Source organism: Schistocerca cancellata, chromosome 2 (assembly GCF_023864275.1).
Source record: "Schistocerca cancellata isolate TAMUIC-IGC-003103 chromosome 2, iqSchCanc2.1, whole genome shotgun sequence".
Lineage (NCBI taxonomy): Eukaryota > Metazoa > Arthropoda > Insecta > Orthoptera > Acrididae > Schistocerca > Schistocerca cancellata.
In genome coordinates, this window is record NC_064627.1 from 602,123,397 (window position 1) to 602,146,952 (window position 23,556).

General features: G+C 42.2%; 2 protein-coding genes across 4 annotated transcripts in view; one reads left to right on the top strand and one right to left on the bottom strand.

Moving 5' to 3' along the window:
* LOC126162251 (DNA repair protein RAD51 homolog 3-like) overlaps positions 1 to 5,371 on the bottom strand; it is a 35,444-nt gene extending 30,073 nt beyond the window's left edge. The window contains exon 1 of one of the 2 annotated variants that reach the window (XM_049918642.1): positions 4,949 to 5,084. Coding sequence is in view for 1 of the 2 variants with exons in the window: in XM_049918641.1 (XP_049774598.1) it covers positions 5,017 to 5,125 (109 nt within the window). In the remaining variant the exon portion in view is untranslated. Of the gene's footprint in view, positions 1 to 4,948 lie in introns of both variants that reach the window. The other variant, XM_049918641.1, reaches the window with a different exon arrangement.
* Positions 5,372 to 5,460: 89 nt separating this feature from the next.
* The window catches only part of LOC126162253 (40-kDa huntingtin-associated protein), a 92,507-nt gene continuing 74,411 nt past the window's right edge, over positions 5,461 to 23,556 (top strand). The window contains exons 1-2 of one of the 2 annotated variants that reach the window (XM_049918644.1): positions 5,461 to 5,620; positions 5,704 to 5,750. In XM_049918644.1, coding sequence (XP_049774601.1) covers positions 5,550 to 5,620; positions 5,704 to 5,750 — 118 coding nt within the window. In that variant the 5' untranslated portion in view covers positions 5,461 to 5,549. Of the gene's footprint in view, positions 5,621 to 5,703; positions 5,751 to 23,556 lie in introns of those variants that run through there. The other variant, XM_049918643.1, reaches the window with a different exon arrangement.

Genomic DNA, 23,556 nt, shown 5'->3' on the forward strand with positions numbered 1-23,556 from the left:
AACCCTCTGCCAGGCACTTTATTGTGAATAGGAGAATAATCACGTAGATGTAGATGTGGAACATCTATTGTCTTCCTGAAAAATGCCATGGAACTCTCCGAGTCACTCTTCCAGACTGTCACGAGCAGGCAGCTCGATAGATCCTGCATTGCTCTTCTCACACTTAGATCAAAATTACATAGATAGTACTGCTTTTTTGTCTAGTGGCAGGTATCAGAAACTGATAAACTTAAATCCTACCCATCTGATGATTTTCAAGTTTATAATTCTCATTCTGAAACTCGTAGCAGGATAATATGTTACTTGGGAAGTTGAACACATTAATTAAGCCAAACGTGCTCGAATAACACACTTTGCATCACAAACATAGTTTCTACCACTCTACAAAGCACTGTGAAGTGCTTGGCAGAGCAAATATCACACTGTACCAGTTATTAGGGTTTCTTCCTTTTCCATTCATGTGTGGATGCGGGAAGAATTATTGTTTAAATGCCTCCGTAAGTGCTGTAATTAATCTAATCTTGTCTTCCTAATTCCTGTGTGAACAATACATACATGTTTTTAGTATAGCCATAGAATCATCAATTAAAGCTGGTTCTTGAAACTTTGTGAGCAGGCTTTCCTGGGATGTTTTATGTCTATTTGTCAATTCAGTTTCTTCAGCATCTTTGTGGCACCCTCCCAGGGGCAAAACAAACCTGTGACCATTCATGTTGCCCTTCTCTGTACACATTCAATATCCTCACAAATTTCGCTTGATGCACCATATCATCATACTCTTGACAATAGGTGCGGATTTTCAAAAATCAAGAACTATTGCATGTATCTGACTGCCTTGATCCAAGGCTTTCATTACGACAGGTGAGAAATGTGAGAGTTGGATTTCACATGATCAGAACTCAATATGTTTGAGCTCAGAATATGTTCAAAGACTCTACAACAGATTAACGTCAAGGATATTGGGTGGTAGTTTTGTTGATCACTTTTACATCCCTTCTTGTAAATGGGTGTACCTATGCTTTCTTTCAACTTGCCTCAGCTGAAAATTCAGTATAGAATCTGACAGAGATTCCATTAGGCCAATGGCCTTGCCCCAATGGTAATACTGGTTTCCTCTCAGATCACCAAAGTTAAGTGTTGTCAGGCTCAGCTAGCACCTGGATGGGTGACCTTCCACGTCTGCCGAGCACTGTTGGCAAGTGGATTGGACTCAGCCCTTGTGAGACCAACTGAGGAGCTACTTGATTGGGAAGCAGCAGTTTTTGTCATGAAAACTGACAACAGGAACGAGAGTGGCATGTTGGCTGTGTGTCCTTCCATATCTGCATTCCGTGACACTTATCGACTGAGGATGACACACTGGTTTGTTGGTACTGTTGGGTCTTCCGAGGCTTGTTCGGATGGAGTTTAAGAGTTTTTTTAGGGATTCCATTGGGGCATGAAGCTTTGGTTAATTTTAACGATTCCAGCTGTTTCTCAACACCACTGACACTAACACTTATTTCACTCATTTTTTCAGTATACAAGGATTATATTTAGATAATTATTCTGAGTTTTCTTTCAAAAAGTAACATTTGAAAATGGTGTTAAACATTTCAGCTTTGCTGCCAACAGTTTCAGTTCCTGTCTCATTCGTGAATGACTGGACACTAACTTTGAAGCCAATAACACCCTTTACATATGCCCAGAATTTCTTTGGGTTTTTTTGAAAGATCAGTTAACAATATTGTGCTATGGTAGTCACTGAAGGCTTCACGCATTCCTCTCTTCACAGAAACTTGGTTCATTCCGCATATCTCTCTCTCTCTCTCTCTCTCTCTCTTGTGCTTTGTTTTATACCTATTAAGCAGTTTCGATGTTCATGATAAACACTTTAAGAATGGTTTACCACAATGTTGACGTAACAATAAAATAGTGTTAACTGCAAATCACAATACTGAGGAAACCAAAACGATACCTCCGAAAAACTGCCTGACACAAGCGGTGAATCTTCCGCATTGTTGTTGATGTGGTCTTCAGTCTGAAGATTAGTTTAATGTAGCTCTGCATACTACTATATCCTATGCAAGCCTCTTCATATCCTAATAACCACTGAATTCTACAGTATGCACGACCGAAGCCTCGTTCCTGGACTAGGAGGACGTAACACCGAGATGCTGTTCTCTTAAGGAAGGAGCAATGTCGCAGAAGAAGCTGAGTAGCAGTCACTGTGGTGTAGTGGTTATGATACTGTTGCATGGAGGGTTGTGAGTTCAACTCACCTGAACTGTAAAATTTTAATTTCTATATTTTGTTCGAAGACATTCTATAAGTATCCACAAATATCAAGAGCTATTGTATTGGAATGTTCTGTAACCGTATATATACTGTAGGGCCTGTGTGTTCTGGCTGGAGGCAGTTCGCTCCATGCTCTTGTATGTGCAAATGCTGAATAAACCGCCGTTAAGTGAAGTTAGTGTTTGTCATACATCTTATTACACATTCTTCTATGTAACACTAAGATCTACACATCAAATTTTCAGCACTTCCATAGCACAACATTTCAAAAGCTTCTATTCTCTTCTTGTCTTAAATCTTTATCATCTCGAATCTTCCACATGTGGAATTTATTTCTGCCACATACTGCATTAAAACCATATTTGCATTTGGTAACTGCAGTAGATAAAATCATTAATAACTTTATTAATAAAGCCATTAATTATGATGTGAATCTTTCATCAGATTGGATGGTTACTGCTGCAAATGAATTCATCAGTCGCTTCAAAACATTTATTCTGTCTACAGTTAAGTATTGTTATTCTACTATGGTAGATTGCCATTTTCAGTAAATTGTGTACTAAATCAACTAAAAGGTTGAAGTCACTAATATGCATCAGTGCAACGGCACTAAACTAAAAGATGACTGTTGAAATGCTTATTCAAGTGTGAAATTTTATCAACATGTGAAGGCAAGGAAAGGGGAGACGATTGTGCACAGTTTGCAATTTTCTGAAAGTGTAACAATGTATTTAGGTACATTCACAAACCAAAGTGTATCAGCAGGTAACACCATGTGATACTATCAGCTATAAACCACCTCTCTAAGGGGCGTTGTAAGTAGCTAGGCTCCAAGTTGTCTGCCATTTACTTTCCATTTCTGTATTCATTTCCACTACTATTCACTGCAGGAGGAGGAGGAGATTAGTGTTTAACGTCTCGTCGACAACGAGGTCATTAGAGACGGAGCGCAAGCTCGGATGAGGGAAGGATGGGGAAGGAAATCGGCCGTGCCCTTTCAAAGGAACCATCCCAGCATTTGCCTGAAGCGATTTAGGGAAATCACGGAAAACCTAAATCAGGATGGCTGGAGACGGGATTGAACCGTCATCCTCCCGAATGCGAGTCTAGTGTGCTAACCACTGCGCCACCTCGCTCGGTTACTATTCACTGCAAAACAAACATAACACCATATTGTACTAAACAAATACTCGTCACAGCCATCCACATAGCACAACTATAAATGTAATCTAAATACTGGATAGCTGTGTAAATGACTGCTAGAGTGCTCAGGCCAACAGCCAGTTTGCATCAGTTGTAAGATGGTCACCAAGCACAATAAAGTTTCGTACGTTCTTTAGGTTGAAAGAAGTTAATTGGCAATTTCTATGCAGAGGACAGTTTGTCTCCAATTCATGACTGAACCATAGACACATTAGAGAACATTTTTTATGTACTATAAGTTGACCAATAGGGGCAGTACAGAACTATGAATAGCTCAACCAAATGTAGGCCACATTTTAAGTCAAGAGAAATGTTCATTATTTGAGCCATCAGCTTTGACCAGTGACATTGTTTGTGGCATATTTCCTCTGTCGCTTTTAAAAGGAATGACTCACATCAAACATTTCTCTATACTCTGAATTTTGAGATACCATTTGCTGTACAAGACCAACTGCTTACAACTCATGTAGGCTATTTTTGAAAATGGCAAAGAAAAGAATACTGAATTTTGTGGCAACACTGTATAAAGTGGATGATGAATCATTTCTCCACATTTAATTTTTAACAGCAAAGTAACATTTCATCTCTATGGAAAGATGACTGGACTCTATGTTCACATATGGGAACTGCAAAACTTTGTGAAACATAAGAGAAACTCAGTGAAGCTAAATGTGTTTTGTACCTTATTGCAAAACAAAGTTAATGAACCATTCCTTTTTGCAGAGGGAACGGTGGGTACAATAACACACTTTGACACATTGGAACATAGGCTGTTTCCTTGTCTTACCAAAGATTCACAAGGTTTCATCTTCAATAGGATCGAGCTCTACCGTAATGGTACTTTGATGTTCAAATATTTTGGAAAAGAAGACCTGGCCGCTTCTATCTACCCAAAATCTGATAATACAAGCAATGCAAAAGCTGCATAACTTATGCATCTAAGGAGATCATTAATAAAAATGCTGCTGATTTCTGGTGCTGAAGTTATTAACAGAGATTCATTCCTGAATTGTTATCAAATTTAAATATAATTAGGATTACTAAAATTTATTTGGCCATAGTTATTTTACGTTGATAAAGACGTGTCAGCTTAATAAAAGGGAAAACATAAATCATATACACAATCATATGCATAAATGAGCGTATAATTGCTTTGCTATAGTGTTGCAGAAGGAAGTACCCCAAGTCTTAAGTGATTTTGGAAAACCACAGAAAATCTAAAATCAGGATGGCTGGACAGAGCATACGTCTCCAGGCCAGCGTCTTAACAATTACTCTACGTCCAGTAGTTACATCTTTATATTCCTGTTCTAGTATAGTTAAACTGATGTTGCAATAGGCAGTAGTAGATCTGGCAGTGTGTTAGTGGTTGCTCTCACATGTAAGTGTCCACCGTCTCCGCGCACTACTCCGCCTACGTGTATTCCCAGTGAATCAGAGCAAAAGTGATAGTTCACTTCAAACTTACATCGCCTGCTGCATGGGATTGAAACACATCATGTCAGTCGTATCAATATCGCATAAGTTGACAGTAACCTTCTTGTTCGATGTCTTCGTAATAAAGGTATCCGGCAGATTGGAGATATGAGAGAATGTCTCCTGGTATTGGTAGTGCTACTAGCGGTATTAAACTTGGTGTTGTCATCGTAATAGTCCACTGTATTTAGTCTGCATAGGTCTCACGTGTAGCCGATATATCTCAATATTTACACCCCATTCAACAGTTTTTGGCGTAAATTCAGTAACATCTTCGACTTATGAAATATAAACACACTTAATTCCTCTCCTGACAGCTGATACTCAACCCAGTCATCAATGATTCTTATGTTACGTCTCGGACTAACAATTTATAAACAAACTTTATTTTCCCTCTCTTGGCTTGACAGTTGACAAGCAGTCTACTCTGACGACAGTTATCTTTGATGTTACTGATGTTCAGTGAACTCAAACCAAAGATAATTAAGGACACTAGTAAGTGTAGCGTTTGACACTTGAGCGAGTGGTTGTAGTTGAGTGTGCAGGAATGGTAGATTAAAAGGTTTATTTTTTTTTTCCCCCGCACTGGTATTATGGTTGATAGTGGCAGCGGGACGAGCGACCTGTTGGCGCAGTATAGGAATATATCAAATAAACTGAAAAAGTACGGAGAATATGCGTCTTGTGCATTGCCTCACGGAACTAATCTTACAGATGTACAATTTGTTGCATTTTCTTCCATTGCAGGAGATTTCTGCGAAAGCCAAATGTAACAGAAGCTAGTGAACAGTTTGGTAAGCTATATTTGTAAGCAGTATAGTTAAACTCTGCAGAGAGTAAAGAGACATATTGTTTACTTATGAAAGCGACTACGGTGGAGGTATGTGTTCTGACCGTTGTACTCTATTAAAAAGTCAGTTCTTTTTATACAGCATATCAAATAATGCTGTAGACATATGTCTGATTACTTGTATTCATAGCGAAACGACAGTAAGGAAAAACGTGTATTAATGATGTGTGTTCACCGGCTAATAATAATTTATCAAATTGTCGCTTATTGTAGGCAGTAGCAATCAATACCTGAATATTTGTATATGTACATTGGACATTTTCAGGGATTTACAAATATTTAAAATGCAACTGAATTGTTAATGGTTAGTTCTGCCGTTGGTTTAAAACTGACCGATGCATTTATGTTTTGCATACGTATTTTCGTTTTCTCCTCCAAGCTGTGCATTTAGTGCAGCGTCAACGTGAATTTTTTCTAACTATTTTCGTATGAGCGGCACCTTGGTCAATGGAAGCTTCAGATTCCACCCGTTTCCTTTGACCCTTGACGCAAGAGTGTTGTGGCGTGTGTCGTCATTACGGCGCGGAGTGTTCGAGTCGGTTTTGTTTGTCGGTAGTTTGCAGTGTGTTTCATGTTTGTAAATACTCGTGTTCCATCCTCTCAAGATGTTTGTTGTTGTTGTTGTTGTTGACGGTAGTAATATCGTCTTTATTCTTCATCTTCAAACTATGTTTGGTACTGCTCGGTCCTGAGTCAGGTTGTTTTTCTGTCAGTCTTAGTTTTACATTAAAAGTGACACGCAACTGTATGGATAGGCTTGTTGATGAAGTGTTGAATGGTATGTCCCTTGTATGTGGGTTAACTGATTGCAAGAAAAGGATGGCCCAGTGACACTGTGCTGAACAACCATGTCACAGTTCTTCTGCATTTTTTTATTTTTGGTAATTGCGTATTACTAGCTTTATCACTGTTGTGATATTATTGGTAATGAGCCACTGGAGAGTGCATGTCCCGTATGTCAAAATACTTGGAAAAGTCTATGAACAAACTCCAGAATTTTGTCAGTGTAATCTGAGTGTATTGGGAATTTCAGCAGACTGAGTATGTTTTTGTCAGTAATCAGTAAGTGAATACTGTAATTTAGTTTAAACAAAAAAGTTACAACCATCCTTATCTTTGAACTAAAAAGTGTGGTTATACCTGCCCTGAACTACAGAAATCTTTCTTGGACATTGTGGGATCTTAAACCAGAACAATACTGTAGCCAACACACGAAGATCAGTACTTTATGTGAAAATAGACTCTGTGAAATTTTTTGGAGGTACAGACCTCGTCTTCCACAATATTCTCTTAATTTACTGTAATTCTCTACCAACAATGCAATTATAACTGAATGCAACCTTCCTACTCTGAGTTGCTTGACTAATATGAAGAAGTCAATTTATGTTACTTTATTACCAAGCAGTAGCCTATCATCTAGTAGTCAGGATTGCATTAGAATTACATTGAAACCAGAGGCAGTCATAAATAAATAAAATGATTACCATTATAGTGTTTTAGAAACCGTATCAGTTTCTGCACGTATTTTGTTACTGAGTTTCAGTTCAGATAGCCAGTGGTTCTGTCACCAGAAGGAAAAAAAGTTGTGCACTGAGTATAAGGCTCATACATTTTTATTGCGAAAACTTCCACTGGCAGTGACTGAATGTTGTTTGGTAACACACAAACATTCCAAGGATTACTGTTGAAGAGCTATCATTTATTTCGATTAGTTGTCTTGTCACGTTTCAGGTTGTGCTATAAACCTAGTGAATTGGATGCCTTTAATGTGAACTGACACGTACAACCATAGACATTAAATTAATCATCACAGAGCTAAGAATATGGACAATACAGAAAGGTCAAGATATTGATTAACCAAGACAACAACTGTGAATAATCACACAATTACTCAACTACATAAACACAAGCTCAGTGAAGTTATTTTGCTTGCCCATGTAAGAGAACTGGAAAGGAAACACTGGGGAGGTATGGTAGAGACTGTCTGTAAATGAAAAACAAGCAGCGCTTATGTTGGAGGAAGTCGCCTTGCCCAGAAGACAGCTACAACTGCCACACAGGTGCCTAAGAAAGAATTCAATTTTTTTATTCAGTAAATCTCTGCAGATTGTGGGATGTCATTTGCACGAGAGCGCATGCGCTAACACACACACACACACACACACACACACACACACACATATATATATATATATATATATATATAATAGAGGGAAACATTCCACGTGGGAATACTTCCGTCCCGACTGACATCTCTGCTCAAACTCTTTGCCTTTACAAATGTCTGCTTGTGTCTTGTATGTATGGATGGATATGTGTGTGTGTGCGAGTGTATACCTGTCCTTTTTTCCCCCTAAGGTAAGTCTTTCCGCTCCCGGGATTGGAATGACTCCTTACCCTCTCCCTTAAAACCCATATCCTTTTGTCTTTCCTTCTCCTTCCCTCTTTCCTGACGAGGCAACCGTTGGTTGCGAAAGCTAGAGTTTTGTGTGTATGTTTGTGTTTATTTGTGTGTCTATCGACCTGCCAGCGCTTTTGTTGGGTAAGTCTCATCATCTTTCTATATATATATATATATATATATATATATATATATATATATATAATAGAAGGAAACAATCCATGAAGGAAAAATATACCTAAAAACAAAGATGATGTGACTTACCAAATGAAAGTGCTGGCAGGTCGACAGACACACAGACGAACACAAACATACACACAAAATTCAAGCTTTCGCAACAAACTGTTGCCTCATCAGGAAAGAGAGAAGGAGAGGGAAAGACGAAAGGATGTGGGTTTTAAGGGAGAGGGTAAGGAGTCATTCCAGTCCCGGGAGCGGAAAGACTTACCTTAGGGGGAAAAAAGGACAGGTATACACTTGCGCGCGCACACACACACACACACATATCCATCCACACATACACAGACACCCCTTGTGTCTGTGTATGTGTGGATGGATATGTGTGTGTGTGCAAGTGTATACCTGTCCTTTTTTCCCCCTAAGGTAAGTCTTTCCGCTCCCGGGATTGGAATGACTCCTTACCCTCTCCCTTAAAACCCATATCCTTTTGTCTTTCCTTCTCCTTCCCTCTTTCCTGACGAGGCAACCGTTGGTTGCGAAAGCTAGAATTTTGTGTGTATGTTTGTGTTTGTTTGTGTGTCTATCGACCTGCCAGCGCTTTTGTTTGGTAAGTCTCATCATCTTTCTTTTTAAATATATATATATATAATAGAGGGAAACATTCCACGTGGGAAAAATATATTTAAAAAGAAAGATGATGAGACTTACCCAACAAAAGCGCTGGCAGGTCGATAGACACACAAATAAACACAAACATACACACAAAACTCTAGCTTTCGCAACCAACGGTTGCCTCGTCAGGAAAGAGGGAAGGAGAAGGAAAGACAAAAGGATTGGGTTTTAAGGGAGAGGGTAAGGAGTCATTCCAATCCCGGGAGCGGAAAGACTTACCTTAGGGGGAAAAAAGGACAGGTTTACACTCGCACACACACACATATCCATCCACACATACACAGACACAAGCAGACATTTGTAAAGGCAAATAGTTTGGGCCGCTCCCGGGATTGGAATGACTCCTTACCCTCTCCCTTAAAACCCAATCCTTTTGTCTTTCCTTCTCCTTCCCTCTTTCCTGACGAGGCAACCGTTGGTTGCGAAAGCTAGAGTTTTGTGTGTATGTTTGTGTTTGTTTGTGTGTCTATCGACCTGCCAGCGCTTTTGTTTGGTAAGTCTCATCATCTTTCTTTTTAAATATATATATATATAATAGAGGGAAACATTCCACGTGGGAAAAATATATTTAAAAAGAAAGATGATGAGACTTACCCAACAAAAGCGCTGGCAGGTCGATAGACACACAAATAAACACAAACATACACACAAAACTCTAGCTTTCGCAACCAACGGTTGCCTCGTCAGGAAAGAGGGAAGGAGAAGGAAAGACAAAAGGATTGGGTTTTAAGGGAGAGGGTAAGGAGTCATTCCAATCCCGGGAGCGGAAAGACTTACCTTAGGGGGAAAAAAGGACAGGTTTACACTCGCACACACACACATATCCATCCACACATACACAGACACAAGCAGACATTTGTAAAGGCAAATAGTTTGGGCCGCTCCCGGGATTGGAATGACTCCTTACCCTCTCCCTTAAAACCCAATCCTTTTGTCTTTCCTTCTCCTTCCCTCTTTCCTGACGAGGCAACCGTTGGTTGCGAAAGCTAGAGTTTTGTGTGTATGTTTGTGTTTATTTGTGTGTCTATCGACCTGCCAGCACTTTTGTTGGGTAAGTCTCATCATCTTTCTTTTTAAATAAATATATATAATATATATATATATATATATATATATATATATATATATATATATATAGTTATAATAGAAGGAAACATTCCATGAAGGAAAAATATACCTAAAAACAAAGATGATGTGACTTACCAAATGAAAGTGCTGGCAGGTCGACAGACACACAAACGAACACAAACATACACACAAAATTCAAGCTTTCGCAACAAACTGTTGCCTCATCAGGAAAGAGGGAAGGAGAGGGAAAGACGAAAGGATGTGGGTTTTAAGGGAAAGGTTAAGGAGTCATTCCAGTCCCGGGAGCGGAAAGACTTACCTTAGGGAGAAAAAAGGACAGGTACACACACACACACACACACACACACACACACACACACACACACACACACACACACACATATATATATATCCATCCACACATACACAGACACAAGCAGACATTTGTAAAGGCAAAGAGTTTGGGCATAGATGTCAGTCGAGGCGGAAGTACAGAGGCAAAGATGTTGTTGAAAGACAGGTGAGGTATGAGCGGCGGCAAATTGAAATTAGCGGAGATTTAGGCCAGGCGGATAACGAGAAGAGAGGATATACTGAAGGACAAGTTCCCATCTCCGGAGTTCTGACAGATTGGTGTTAGTGGGAAGTATCCAGATAACCCGGACGGTGTAACACTGTGCCAAGATGTGCTGGCCGTCCACCAAGGCATGTTTACCCACAGGGTGATCCTCATTACCAACAAACACTGTCTGCCTGTGTCCATTCATGCGAATGGACAGTTTGTTGCTGGTCATTCCCACATAGAAAGCTTCACAGTGTAGGCAGGTCAGTTGGTAAATCACGTGGGTGCTTTCACACGTGGCTCTGCCTTTGATCGTGTACACCTTCAGGGTTACAGGACTGGCTTAGGTGGTGGTGGGAGGGTGCATGGCACAGGTTTTACACCGGGGGCAGTTACAAGGGTAGGAGGCAGAGAGTAGGGAAGGTGGTTTGGGGATTTCATAGGGACGAACTAAGAGGTTACGAAGGTTAGGTGGATGGCGGAAAGACACTCTTGGTGGAGTGGGGAGGATTTCATGAAGGATGGATCTCATTTCAGGGCAGGATTTGAGGAAGTCGTATCCCTGCTGGAGAGCCACATTCAGAGTCTGAGCCAGTCCCGGAAAGTATCCTGTCACAAGTGGGGCACTTTTGGGGTTCTTCTGTGGGAGGTTCTGGGTTTGAGGAGATGAGGAAGTGGCTCTGGTTATTTGCTTCTGTACCAGGTCGGGAGGGTAGTTGCAGGATGCGAAAGCTGTTTTCAGGTTGTTGGTGTAATGGTTCAGGGATTCCGGACTGGAGCAGATTCGTTTGCCATGAAGACCTAGGCTGTAGGGACGGGACTGTTTGATATGGAATGGGTAGCAGCTGTCATAATGGAGGTACTGTTGCTTGTTGGTGGGTTTGATGTGGACGGACGTGTGAAGCTGGCCATTGGATAGGTGGAGGTCAACGTCAAGGAAAGTGGCATGGTATTTGGAGTAGGACCAGATGAATTTGATGGAACCAAAGGAGTTGAGGTTCGAGAGGAAATTCTGGAGTTCTTCTTCCCTGTGAGTCCAGATCATGAAGATGTCATCAATAAATCTGTACCAAACTTTGGGTTGGCAGGCCTGGGTAACCAAGAAGGCTTCCTCTAAGTGACCCATGAATAGGTTGGCGTACAAGGGGGCCATCCTGGTACCCATGGCTGTTCCCTTTAATTGTTGGTATGTCTGGCCTTCAAAAGTGAAGAAGTTGTGGGTCAGGATGAAGCTGGCTAAGGTAATGAGGAGGGAGGTTTTAGGTAGGATGGCAGGTGATCGACGCGAAAGGAAGTGCTCCATCGCAGCGAGGCCCTGGACGTGTGGAATATTTGTGTATAAGGAAGTGGCATCAATGGTTACAAGGATGGTTTCCGAGGGTAACAGACGGGGTAAGGATTCCAGGCGTTCGAGAAAGTGGTTGGTGTCTTTGATGAAGGATGGGAGACTGCATGTAATGGGTTGAAGGTGTTGATCTACGTAGGCAGAGATATGTTCTGTGGGGGCTTGGTAACCAGCTACAATGGGGCGGCCGGGATGATTGGGTTTGTGAATTTTAGGAAGAAGGTAGGGGTGCAGGGTGTTGGTGGGGTCAGGAGGTTGATGGAGTCAGGTGAAAGGTTTTGTAGGGGGCCTAAGGTTCTGAGGATTCCTTGAAGCACCACCTGGACATCAGGAATGGGATTACCTTGGCAAACTTTGTATGTAGTGTTGTCTGAAATCTGACACAGTCCCTCAGCCACATACTCCCGACGATCAAGTACCACGGTCGTGGAACCCACATCCTTTCGTCTTTCCCTCTCCTCCCCTCTTTCCTGATGAAGCAACCGTTTGTTGCGAAAGCTTGAATTTTGTGTGTTGGTGGTCAGAAAATGTGTGAAATGTTTGTAGGGATGTTACAGGGCAGGTTTTACTGAGACATAAATGTTAAGAAAGAAATTCGATACGTTGCACCGTTTCAGAGTTATTTAGCATTGAAGTTAGCCAATCAGATTGTCGCGCGTGTAAATTCAAGTTTCAGCTAATGAGACAAAGTGCTTGTTGGGCAACACGTGCCCTGGCAGGCCTCTTGAATGCGAGCGCGCGATGCCCCGATGGGCTAAATTCTATGCTAAATAACTCGGAAACGGAGCGACGTATCGAATTCCTTTCTTAACATTTATGTGTCAGTACAACCTGCCCTGTAACATCCCTACAAGCATTTCACACATTTTCTGACCACCCTGTATTTTGATCTTGCCTTAGGAGCTCTAGCTCTGTAGAACAGTTTGCAGAGATTTATGTAAGATCTGTCCATATGCTTTTCTTGCATTTGTATTATTAACAGTGCATATCTGTGTTCAATCTAGTGTTAATACATTTTTGTGAAAAATAAACCCTACCTTCCCCCCATCCCTCCCTAGGAGTGTCTGCACACTGTGTCACCAGCGACTAATAAGATGAACTATTGGAGGTTCAATAGAACTTTGTAAAATACCTTATAATTCCTTTTTATGATGTAATGCAGTAGAGAGAATGTGGAGTTGCCTACTCACTCTTCATTTTACACACCTATGAAGGAGGGAAATGCATGACCACAATCCAGTGACTTACCTTCCTTCACACATCTATCCTCCAGTCCCATCCATCCTATTACATCTCTGGAACACAATATATCCTTTAATATGGCTTGACTGCACGTAGGAGTTCAGCTCCACCCTTGATCATCTCTGCTGAAATGTTATCATTACCTAGAGTCTTATTCTTTAGGTTTTTTATTGCCTGTCTAACTTCCTCTGCTGTGGGGGGTATACGGGTATTTCATCCTGAGCAACATTTTGCTATGGTTGGTCGCTCTGTTCATTTTCTTCCAGTACTTTTCTCTCTGTAGTGTTGTCCAGCAGCTCACTGAAGTATTCACCCCACCAGTCTAAAACCTATTCATCTCTTCCTATAAAATATCCTTCTTTATCTCTACAGAATACAGTATGTGTTTGAAATCGTTTCTCAATCTCTGATCTCAGTTGTAGAATTTCCCATACTACTTGGTCATTATAGTTGTCTCGTAGCTCAATAATCCATTTCTATCTGCCTCTTTCCTTTTCTTTACAAATTCTTCTGTATTAGCTATTGTTGCCCTGTTTATTATTTTCTTTCTTGTCTCATTTCTCTCAGCCACCACCTCATTACAATCTTTATCAAACCATCCTGCCCTTTCCACCCTTTCTTTTGTAGGCTGTCTAAAATTATGTCTACAGTTTCTTGTAAAGCATCTTTCATCATACTCAATGTCCCTTCGCTGCATTCCACAACCCAGCTTTGTTTATGGTCAAACTTTTTCTGCAGTTCTCTTACACATTTTTTGGATACTCTGTGCCTTTACATATGTCTGCTTGTGTCTGTATATGTGCAGATGGATATGTGTGAGTGTATACCTGTCCCTTTCCCCCCCCCCCCCTCCTAAGGTAAGTCTTTCCACTCCCAGGATTGGAATGACTCCTTACCCTCTCCCTTAAAACCCACATCCTTTCGTCTTTCCTGCTCCTTCCCTCTTTCCTGATGAAGCAGCCGTTGGTTGCGAAAGCTTGAAATTTGTGTGTGTGTTTGTGTGTTTTTTATTGCATCTAACTACCAGCGCTTTCTCATTTGGTAAGTCACAGCATCTTTATATATATATATATATATATATATATATATATATATGGTGAGTAGCAACTCTCCTTCTCATAATACTGTTTATTTGACATCTCATGTAGACTTTAGTTTCCTACTGTTTCTCTAAAAGGTGCTTCTTTTCCCACTTTTGGATTGAAGTTGCATGTCAGTGTCTTATTATCTTGCCCTGGTAATCTTCTAATTCCTATTCCAGTTGACCATAAAACTCATCTTGCACTTTTTCATCATCATCTGCTGTAGGTGCATGCACACGTACTAGAATGATGTTGAAGAAGTGGGCCTTCGTTCTCCAAGTCCACATCCTTTCATTTCCAGGGTTAAAATTTATGACTGCTTCTTTATACTTATTGTATTCCAGAAACCGCGTACTACCTACTGTACCACTGTTCCCTCCACTATACAGAATTTTATAATTACCACTCCCTGTGATACCATTTCCTTTCCATCTGAACTCGTGGATTGCTTCTACTCCTATGTGGTATTTCTCCATCTCTTGTTTGATTCTGCATAGAGCTCCTGGTTCATTCAAAGTTCTTACATTTGAAGTAATAAAGTATAAATCATTTTTCCAATTACCATGTCCTTTTCCTTGTATGGGACGTTAATTGCTATCATCGGTCCTGCTGTTCCTGCCTTTGAATTTTGTAACAATATGTTTTTTCCTACCTGGTGGACCAGGGTTTGTGTAGAGTTTGTTCACTCAGGGAGACTGGCTTCATCACACCTCTAGAGCCCTCCCTACCCTATGTTGTGGGACACATTTTGTCTGACTCCTTTGTCAAGAGCACTCCAGTGTGGGTGACCCTGCCAGTAGTTATGCTACCACTGGAATAGCTCTTGACTTTGTCAGAGCAAGCAAGCCTTCCCGTCCCCACTGAAAGTGCCTCTGACAAGGTGGCATCCCCTGGGAGGACCAAATAAATAACGGGTAAAAAAAAAAACTGTAAGGCAGAAAACCAAGCGCCAAATTTTTCAAGTGATCAGCCATGGTGGAGCCCTTGGCAACAATATCATCATCATCCAGATAATTAATCCAACCTCGTACAGACATAGTCAGTTGCTCTAAAAATAATTTAAAAATAGCAGAGGTGCTAGCTACACCAAAAGAAAGGTACAAATATTGATAGAGACCAAAAGGAGTATCCAAAACCAGAACTCGCTGAGGCTTTTTGTCCACAGGAACCTGCAGATACGCTTCAGACAAATCAATTTTAGACAAGTACTGGCCATCTGATATTTTTGCCAACAGTTCCTCCTGGTGTGGGAGAGGATACATATCCATGATTAACTGTGCATTGCCAGTAGTGCTGAAGTTGCCACAGAGGTGAAGTTTCCCCTACGGCATAAACGTCTGTTTACTAGCCATAACAGGTTGCACCACCCCTAGAGATTAAAGTCTGTGCAATCCTGCTTTTACTGATCTTTCAGGGCGATAATAATAGGACATGCATGACAAAAAAAGGCTGAGCTGTGGATTTTAAAGAAATATGAGCAGAAAAAGTTGCAGCAGATGCTATACTTTCTGAAAACACCTTGCAAAGTGTTTCCACTTTGAACAAGTTCTCAACACTGGCATCAGCAATGACCAAAAATGCAGTGGAATGAACCATTGACTTATAAGAGGCAGATGCCATACACTGTCCCCACAACAATGTTCTGTTTGGTATAAATGAGCAGCTTCCATGTGACTGGTAACAACAGTGGTGAGCCTAAACAAACATAGGTTTGGGAATTCAATAACATCACTGCAGCACCTATGTCAACCTGTAGTCAGAGCCTTTGCCAAAAAACACTTAACTCAATAAACAACTTGGGAGAAGTCACAGATGATATAAGTGGTACAAACTAAAAGAACATAGTGAGATTGAGTCAGCACTGATCTGCACGTATATAGTTGCAAGTTGCAGGTAGACGGCGCAGCGGAGACCAAACCATGTGCGAGCTCCTTACAGGCGACCTCTAGTCGCCAACCTGCACTTATACAGTTTGCAGTTGATTTAAATACACACGTGCAATGACACTCACACTCCATGCACTAGGATACAGCATTTGCTAACAACATTGCCCCTCCGTTTGTATGTGTGTGCATTGGAGTGGGTGCGCATGCGCATGTGTTATGAAAGGAATGATTTAGGTGCCATTCTATGATCCTAATAAGGGGCATACATGCCTGTAGCACTGTACTAATTAAGAAAGATAACAATAAATAATGGGACGTGCTGGAAGAGCTGCAGGAGCTGGTTTGGAGATATTACAGTATTCCTAAAAGCTAACAACTACAGTAAAATTTTGTAAGTTACTACCTCTTACTCAAGGAGATCCCTCGCTTGTGGTGGCATCTGTGGACATAGTGGACTATGAATAGCATACAGCCTTTGTTGGGTGTCTTCTGGTGGTGTGGGAAAACCCACTTCAGTGTCAAGCTCGGTGGTTAAGGGATGCCAAAACATATAGAATGGTACTCCTGGCACACACTGCACTTCACTGCGCTATTTACACCATTGCAAAAGTCCAGGTGCTGATACCGACGGAATGAACCAGGCATCTGCCATCAGGCTTTGTACAGCCACAGTCAATGGGAGCACCTCGAGGGAACGCGGCTCGGGAAGATGATGCAGAAAAGGCGGTAGCAATTTTCTTGTTGAATATACCTTGACAAAACATTGATACTAGACACGGGGTAAGAATCATGCTGTTCGCACATAATCCGACCAAGTGTGAGAGATGATGATGCGAGCTGTGTTGCATTGTGCGGGACAAGCTGCTGAGAGCACAACTGGGAGGTGTTGCCGCGTCGAAGTGGACGAAGAGACTGTTGTTCAGTGTGTGTGGCATCTGGAAAGCATGGCTCTATCGGAAGTGACCAAAGAGGGTGTCGAGTGGATGCGATGTTACTTCAGCCGGCAGGTGCTTCGCTGATCACTGGTTTTTGGTCTGTGCAGCCTGTTGTCTTGCTGAGGTCTTCTTGTCTTTCTGTTTTCCAATTGCCTTTAATTTGCTTGCATTAATGATGTTAAACTGTTTCTTAGTGAGTCTGTTTTCATCCATCCTACACAGATGTCTGTAGAAATGTAGGCATCTTTTCATAAAGTTATCTATAATATTGTATGTGTGTTCATAGAGTTCAGTACCATAGATTTTTCTAATAATGTTTTGTTTCTGTTTCTTTTTGTCATGAATTTTTGTCATCTGTCTAATAACTGTAGTTTTTGTTACATACAAGGCATGTAGTAAAACAGCCATGTTATAGTGCCCTAATTTTGCACTACAGGATATTGCTCTTTCGTTATAGTGATTCCATGTAAGTTTGTACAACTTTTGCAGTTTGAATATTCTTTCAGTGTTGGAGATTGTGTTCAGTCCTTTGGGTTGGATGGTTTCTCCTAATTACTTGAAGTGAGTGATCTGTGAGATTTCTCCATACTGTGTTTCCAGTGGAAGCTTTCCAGTTGACTTGATGTCCATGTACAGAGTTTTTTCATAGGAAATTTGGAGTCCAACTTTGCAGAAGATTTCATGTAGTTAATCTAACACTAGTTTGGCTTCATCTTTGTTGTTTGTTAATATAGTGAAGTCATCAGCAAAGGCCAGGCATTTCGTAGTGACTCTTTTTTCCTTTCTCTTTCCTAATTAGAATGCCTTTGACATACTTTCCCTATTCTCTAATTATTTTTTCCAGTACAGTTTCGAACAAGAGTGGTGATAGGCTGTCTCCTTGTCAGACTCCTGTTTGAATTTTAAATAAGAGTGGTGATAGGCTGTCTCCTTGTCAGACCCCTGTTTGAATTTTAAATGAGTTTGAGATTTCCCCCATGGATTTCACTTTTGAGGTGGTTTCTGATGTTGACCCTGGTCTTTCTGTTGACTCCTAATTCGTGTTGGCTATTAAACAGCATTTGTCTGTCAGCAGAATCTTGAACTTTTTTTGAAATCCACAAATATGACTACAGTGTTCTGGCATTGTCTGACATGTAGTATGGTTTTGGGGTTCCAAATCTGTTCAATACAGGATCTCCCTTTGCAGAATCCTGCCTGATACTCACCAATCTGTGGATCTGATTGCAGCTCAAGTTGTTCCAGTAAAACTTTACATAGGATTTTAAAAGTTACTGGAAGAAGTGGGATTCCTCTCTAATTACTCAAATCTATTTTGTCTCCTTTCTTGTGGAGTAGGTGTATCAAGGTGCTTTTCCATCCTTTTGGGATTTTCTCTATTCTTCAGATTTATGATTTTATTCTTTGAATTTTTGGCATTATGTTTTTGTGGTCCAATGTCCATAATCCTCTAATAATAATTCGCCAGGTGCTCTATTGTTTTTTAATGATCTCATTGTTTTCACTATTTCTTCATGTTAAGGTGGAAGCGATTCAGTATTTGGTGCTGGTTTTACAAATCAGAGTTGTTTAGGTCTCTCTTCACAGTTGAGGAGTTTACTGAAATATTTGGCTAAAATTTCACAATTATTCTTTATATACGTTTAGAGGAATCCATCAGATTGTTGGAAGCATATGGTAGAGGTTTGTAGCCAGCTAAATTTTTTGTGAAGGTCTTGTAAAAATTGTGGGTGCTGTTCTTTGTAATGCCTTTTTCTATTACAGTTGCCCTCTTATTATTGTATTTTTGTGTTTTTATTGTTAAATAATTTTTTAGGCATTTCCTCGTATCTCTACAAACACACGCCACTTTTCTGCTGTTGTTTGACTATTGAAATCATTTCATGCTTTAATCCTGTACTTGACAACTTGATCACATGTGGCATTCCACCATCTATGTTTTTTCCTTCTCGGGGATTGACCGTTTCTCTGCGAGTTCAGACCAGTTTCTGGTATCCACCCTATGGATTTCTTCAGTTATTGTCTTCTTATTGAGTTCTAATTATTTGGGATCAGTTCTGAAACTCAGGGTTACTCTGTCTGTTTTTTGTTGGCCTGAAATTTTTCTTTGATTTGGAGCAACCAGTAGCGTGACCCAGAGAAGCCTATCCTGGTTTTTACAGTGAAGACTTCTGTGGTGTTCCTCATGGAGATAGCACTGTGGTCAATCAGGAATTCTCACTGTGTTTGTAATAACTTCAAGTTGAACAAATATATTTCAAGGAAGACGCAATACATGAAAGTCAGGGATCAAGTAAACAGAGTAAGACGTGTATACACTTTAACAGTCAAATCATAACTGAGTCCAAGTCTAGCGGCCGCTGGCTGGCTGGCCTCTTAGGTGGCACTGCTGCTGCATGGCTGGCAGACAGCGCTGCATGTAGAGGACACGCGTAACTGTGCGGCGGCACTTTGAAAGATCGGTGAGTCACAACACTTTTCCCCCCTTTGAATTTTTTGCACAGGTCTCGATGGAGGTGGCCTGTAGATTGCTAACGTCCATAGGTGTTGTTTGACTGGCCGTAAAGTCTTGAGGAGGAGGCTTCCCGTACGGATGGAGGTGTCCCCAATGATAACGGGTCGAGATGACAGGAGACGTGGGGGTCGAATTTGCTGGGGCCTCGTGCACCAATCTGCCCGTTGCGGCAAGCCCGGTTGTTATAACAGGAGACATGGGTGATGTGTCTGCGTCCATAGGAGAAGGAGGTGAGTAGAGTTGCTCCAACAGATGATGGTCATCTGGTTCCTGCATGGGCACGTCTCCTGGTGGCGTCAGTCCTTGTGCTGGCACCGATATGATGGTGAGAGGACTGCGTTGTGGGTAATGAGAGATTCCAGTATCCTGAGCGTCAGGTAGAGCCGAAGGTGGTGTAGCGGCATCCAGAACAGGCATTGCAGGCACATGAGGCCGAAGCTGGTCCGAATGATGCACTGCAACACCCGTGTCCATCTGGATTTCATACAGGCGTTGGCCACGGTGTCGTAAGATGCGGCCAGGACTCCATTTTGGCCGCCTGCCATATCTCCGTACCCATACAAGGTCGTCGGTGGTGAACCGGCCAAGCGAAGGCACCCGCGGCCGTGAGGTGGGAGGCCGCAGAAGATGAAGTAGCGTGAGGGGCTGTTGGCCATGTAAGAGCTCAGCCGGGCTGTGGTCGCCCATGGGGGTGAAACGGTAAGAAGCCAGAAATTGGAGAAGCGCATTATCAGCAGCAGAAGTCAGGAGTTTCCTCATCTGAGCCTTAAATGTGCGGACCAGCCATTCAGCCTCACCGTTTGACTCTGGACGGAACGGAGGCGACGTGACACGCATGACGCCGTGACAGGCACAAAAATCCGCAAAATCGGAAGAGGCAAATTGCGGACCATTATCAGTAAAAAGAGTAGAGGGAAGGCCTTCCAAAGAGAAAATGCGAGCTAGAGCATTGTTGGTTGCCGCGGTGGTAGGCGACGTGCAACAGACAATGAAAGGAAAGTTAGAGTAGAAGTCAATAACGAGAAGCCAATAAGTACCTAAAAAAGGTCCCACGAAGCCAGCATGAATACGCTCCCTGGGCTTCTCAGGTGAAGGCCACGGTGACAAAGAAGACTTCGGGGTGGCGGCCTGTGACGCACAAGGGCTGCAGCAGCGACCATGTGTGCGATTTCAGAGTCGATGCCGGGCCAGTACACGACAGCGCGCCAGAGATTTTGTGCGAGAGACACCCCAGTGCCCTTGGTGAAGGAGGCGCAAGACCGAAGCACGCAAAGACGCAGGTACCACAACGTGCGGCGAAGCATTTTTGGTGGAAAGGAGGATAACACCATCCGTAGCCATGAGGTGGTAATGCAAAGTGTAGTAGTTCCGCAACGGATCAGAAGTCTTAGCGGACGGACGATCCGGCCAACCCTTCTGAATACAGCGTAAAACCCAGGAGAGGGTAGAGTCAGAACCCGTAGCAGCTGCCAGCCGGTCCCTGGTGATGGGGAACCCGTCCACAACCTGCTGCTCGGCAACATCCAGGTGGAAACACAAAAGTTCGTCCCTATCGAATGTCAGATCAGGACCCATGGGAAGATGAGACAGTGCATCAGCATTCGCATGTTGAGCCGTCGGCTGGAAATGAATCTCATAATTGAAACGAGACAAAGAGGCCAACACTGGACACGGTGTGCAGCCTTGTTGGGAAGTGACGTTGATGGATGAAGCAAGGAAACAAGTGGTTTGTGATCCGTAACAAGATGAAATTTGGATCCATAGAGAAAAACACCAAACTTATGAAGAGCATAAATAATTGCCAAAGCTTCTTTTTCAATTTGAGAAGACTTTTGTTGGGCATCCATGAGCGTTTTGGGGGCATAAGCAGTGGTTTGTTCAGAACCATCAGAAAAACAGTGCGCAAGGACTGCACCGACCCTGTATTGAGAGGCGTCTGTGGCAAGAACAAGATGTTGGCCAGGTTGATAAGTAGCCAGGCACGGGGCCTGTTTCAGCATAGTCTTCAATTTCTGGAAAGCTGCATTGCATGACGCGGACCAGTGAAAAGGCACGTTTTTATGCAAGAGGCGATGCAACGGCTGAGCCACCGAAGCAGCAGACGGTAAAAACTTGTGATAGTATGCTATTTTCCCCAAGAAGTCCTGCAGTTCCTTAACAGATGTAGGGCGAGGAAGGGCATCGATCACAGCGACAGTTTGCTGAAGCGGACGAATACCATCCTGAGAGAGTTGAAACCTAAAGTACGTGATAGATGCCTGAAAAAATTTTGATATCTGAAGATTACACTTAAGACCGGCAATCTGTAAGACATGAAAAAGTGTACGGGGATTTTGAAGATGTTCGTCAGTGGTGGAGCCAGTAACAACAATGTCGTCCTGGTAATTTATACACCCAGGGACAGTGAGGAATAATTGTTACAAGAATCACTGAAAGAGAGTAGGGGCGCTGGCAACCCCTAATGGCAATTCTTGGTATTGATAGAGGCCGAAAGGCGTGTTAAGGACCAGAAACTGCCGGGAAGCAGTGTCGAGAGGACGTTGATGATAAGCTTCTGACAGGTAAAGTTTTGAAAAATACTGGCCTCCAGCAAGTTTAGTGAACAATTCTTCAGGTCGAGGCATAGGGTAAGTGTCAATAAGGCATTGAGCATTTACAGTGGCTTTAAAATCACCACAGAGATGAATATCACCATTTGGCTTAGCAACGACAACGACAGAAGAGGACCACTCACTGGAAGTGACAGGAAGCAAAACCCCTGAAGCAGTGAGACGAGCCAGCTCCCGTTTGACCTGATCACGAACAGGAATGGGCCGAGCCCGAAAAAACTTAGGCCGAGCAGTGGGTTTGAGCATGATACGAGCTTCAAAGTCGTTTGCATGGCCTAACCCACGAGAAAAAAGGGACAAAAATGTCATCGACAAGGAATCCAATTGAGCATAAGGAATAGCATCAGAGATGATATTGACAGAGTCATCTATGGAGAACCCAAAAACGCAAAAGGCATCGAAACCAAAAAGATTCTCCATGTTACTATTATCGACCACAAATATGGGAACAGTGCGAACGACATATTTGTAAGATACCTCAGCATCAAATTGTCCCAAGAGAGAAATCTTGTGTTTATTGTAAGCCTGTAATTGCTTAGTGACAGGTGACAGGATTGGAGAACCCAACTGAAGATACGTCTGAGAATTGATGATAGTGGCAGCAGAACCAGTATCCACCTGCATGCGAACATCTCGACCAAGTATTTGGACAGTGAGGAATAACTTCCCTGAAAGGGAAGAAGTACAGTTGACAGACAACACAGAATCAGAATCAGCGTCATGTTCATGAACATCATGTATGTGGTCGGATTTGCAAACGGATGACACATGACCTTTTTTTTGCATTTGTGACACACGGCCCAACGTTGCGGACAATCTTCTCATGAATGTTTCGTAAAACACTGCGGACATGAAGGAAGTTCCCATGGGTTTTGCTGCAGTTTCTTAGAGATTTGTTTACGGTCAGGCCAAGGCTGCGCTTGGGAGCATACTGCAGCCACGTTGGCCGGCGGGGACACGCCACACACTTCGTCAACATCCCACAAAGGTTGTATTTCCCCAATGTCGCCCCATGCCTCTATTCGCTCTCCAGCGGCGCGAGAAATTTCAAAAGACTGAGCGATGGATAGGACTTCATCTAGAGTCGATTTGCCAACTGAAGGGCACGTTGCCTAACTTCTTTGTTGGGCGCCGATCGGATAATAGCATCCCGTACCATGGAATCGGCGTAGGATTCTTTGTGAACTTCAGTAACAAATTGATACTTTCTACTGGGGCCATGAAGTTCAGCAGCCCAAGTGCGATAGGATTGA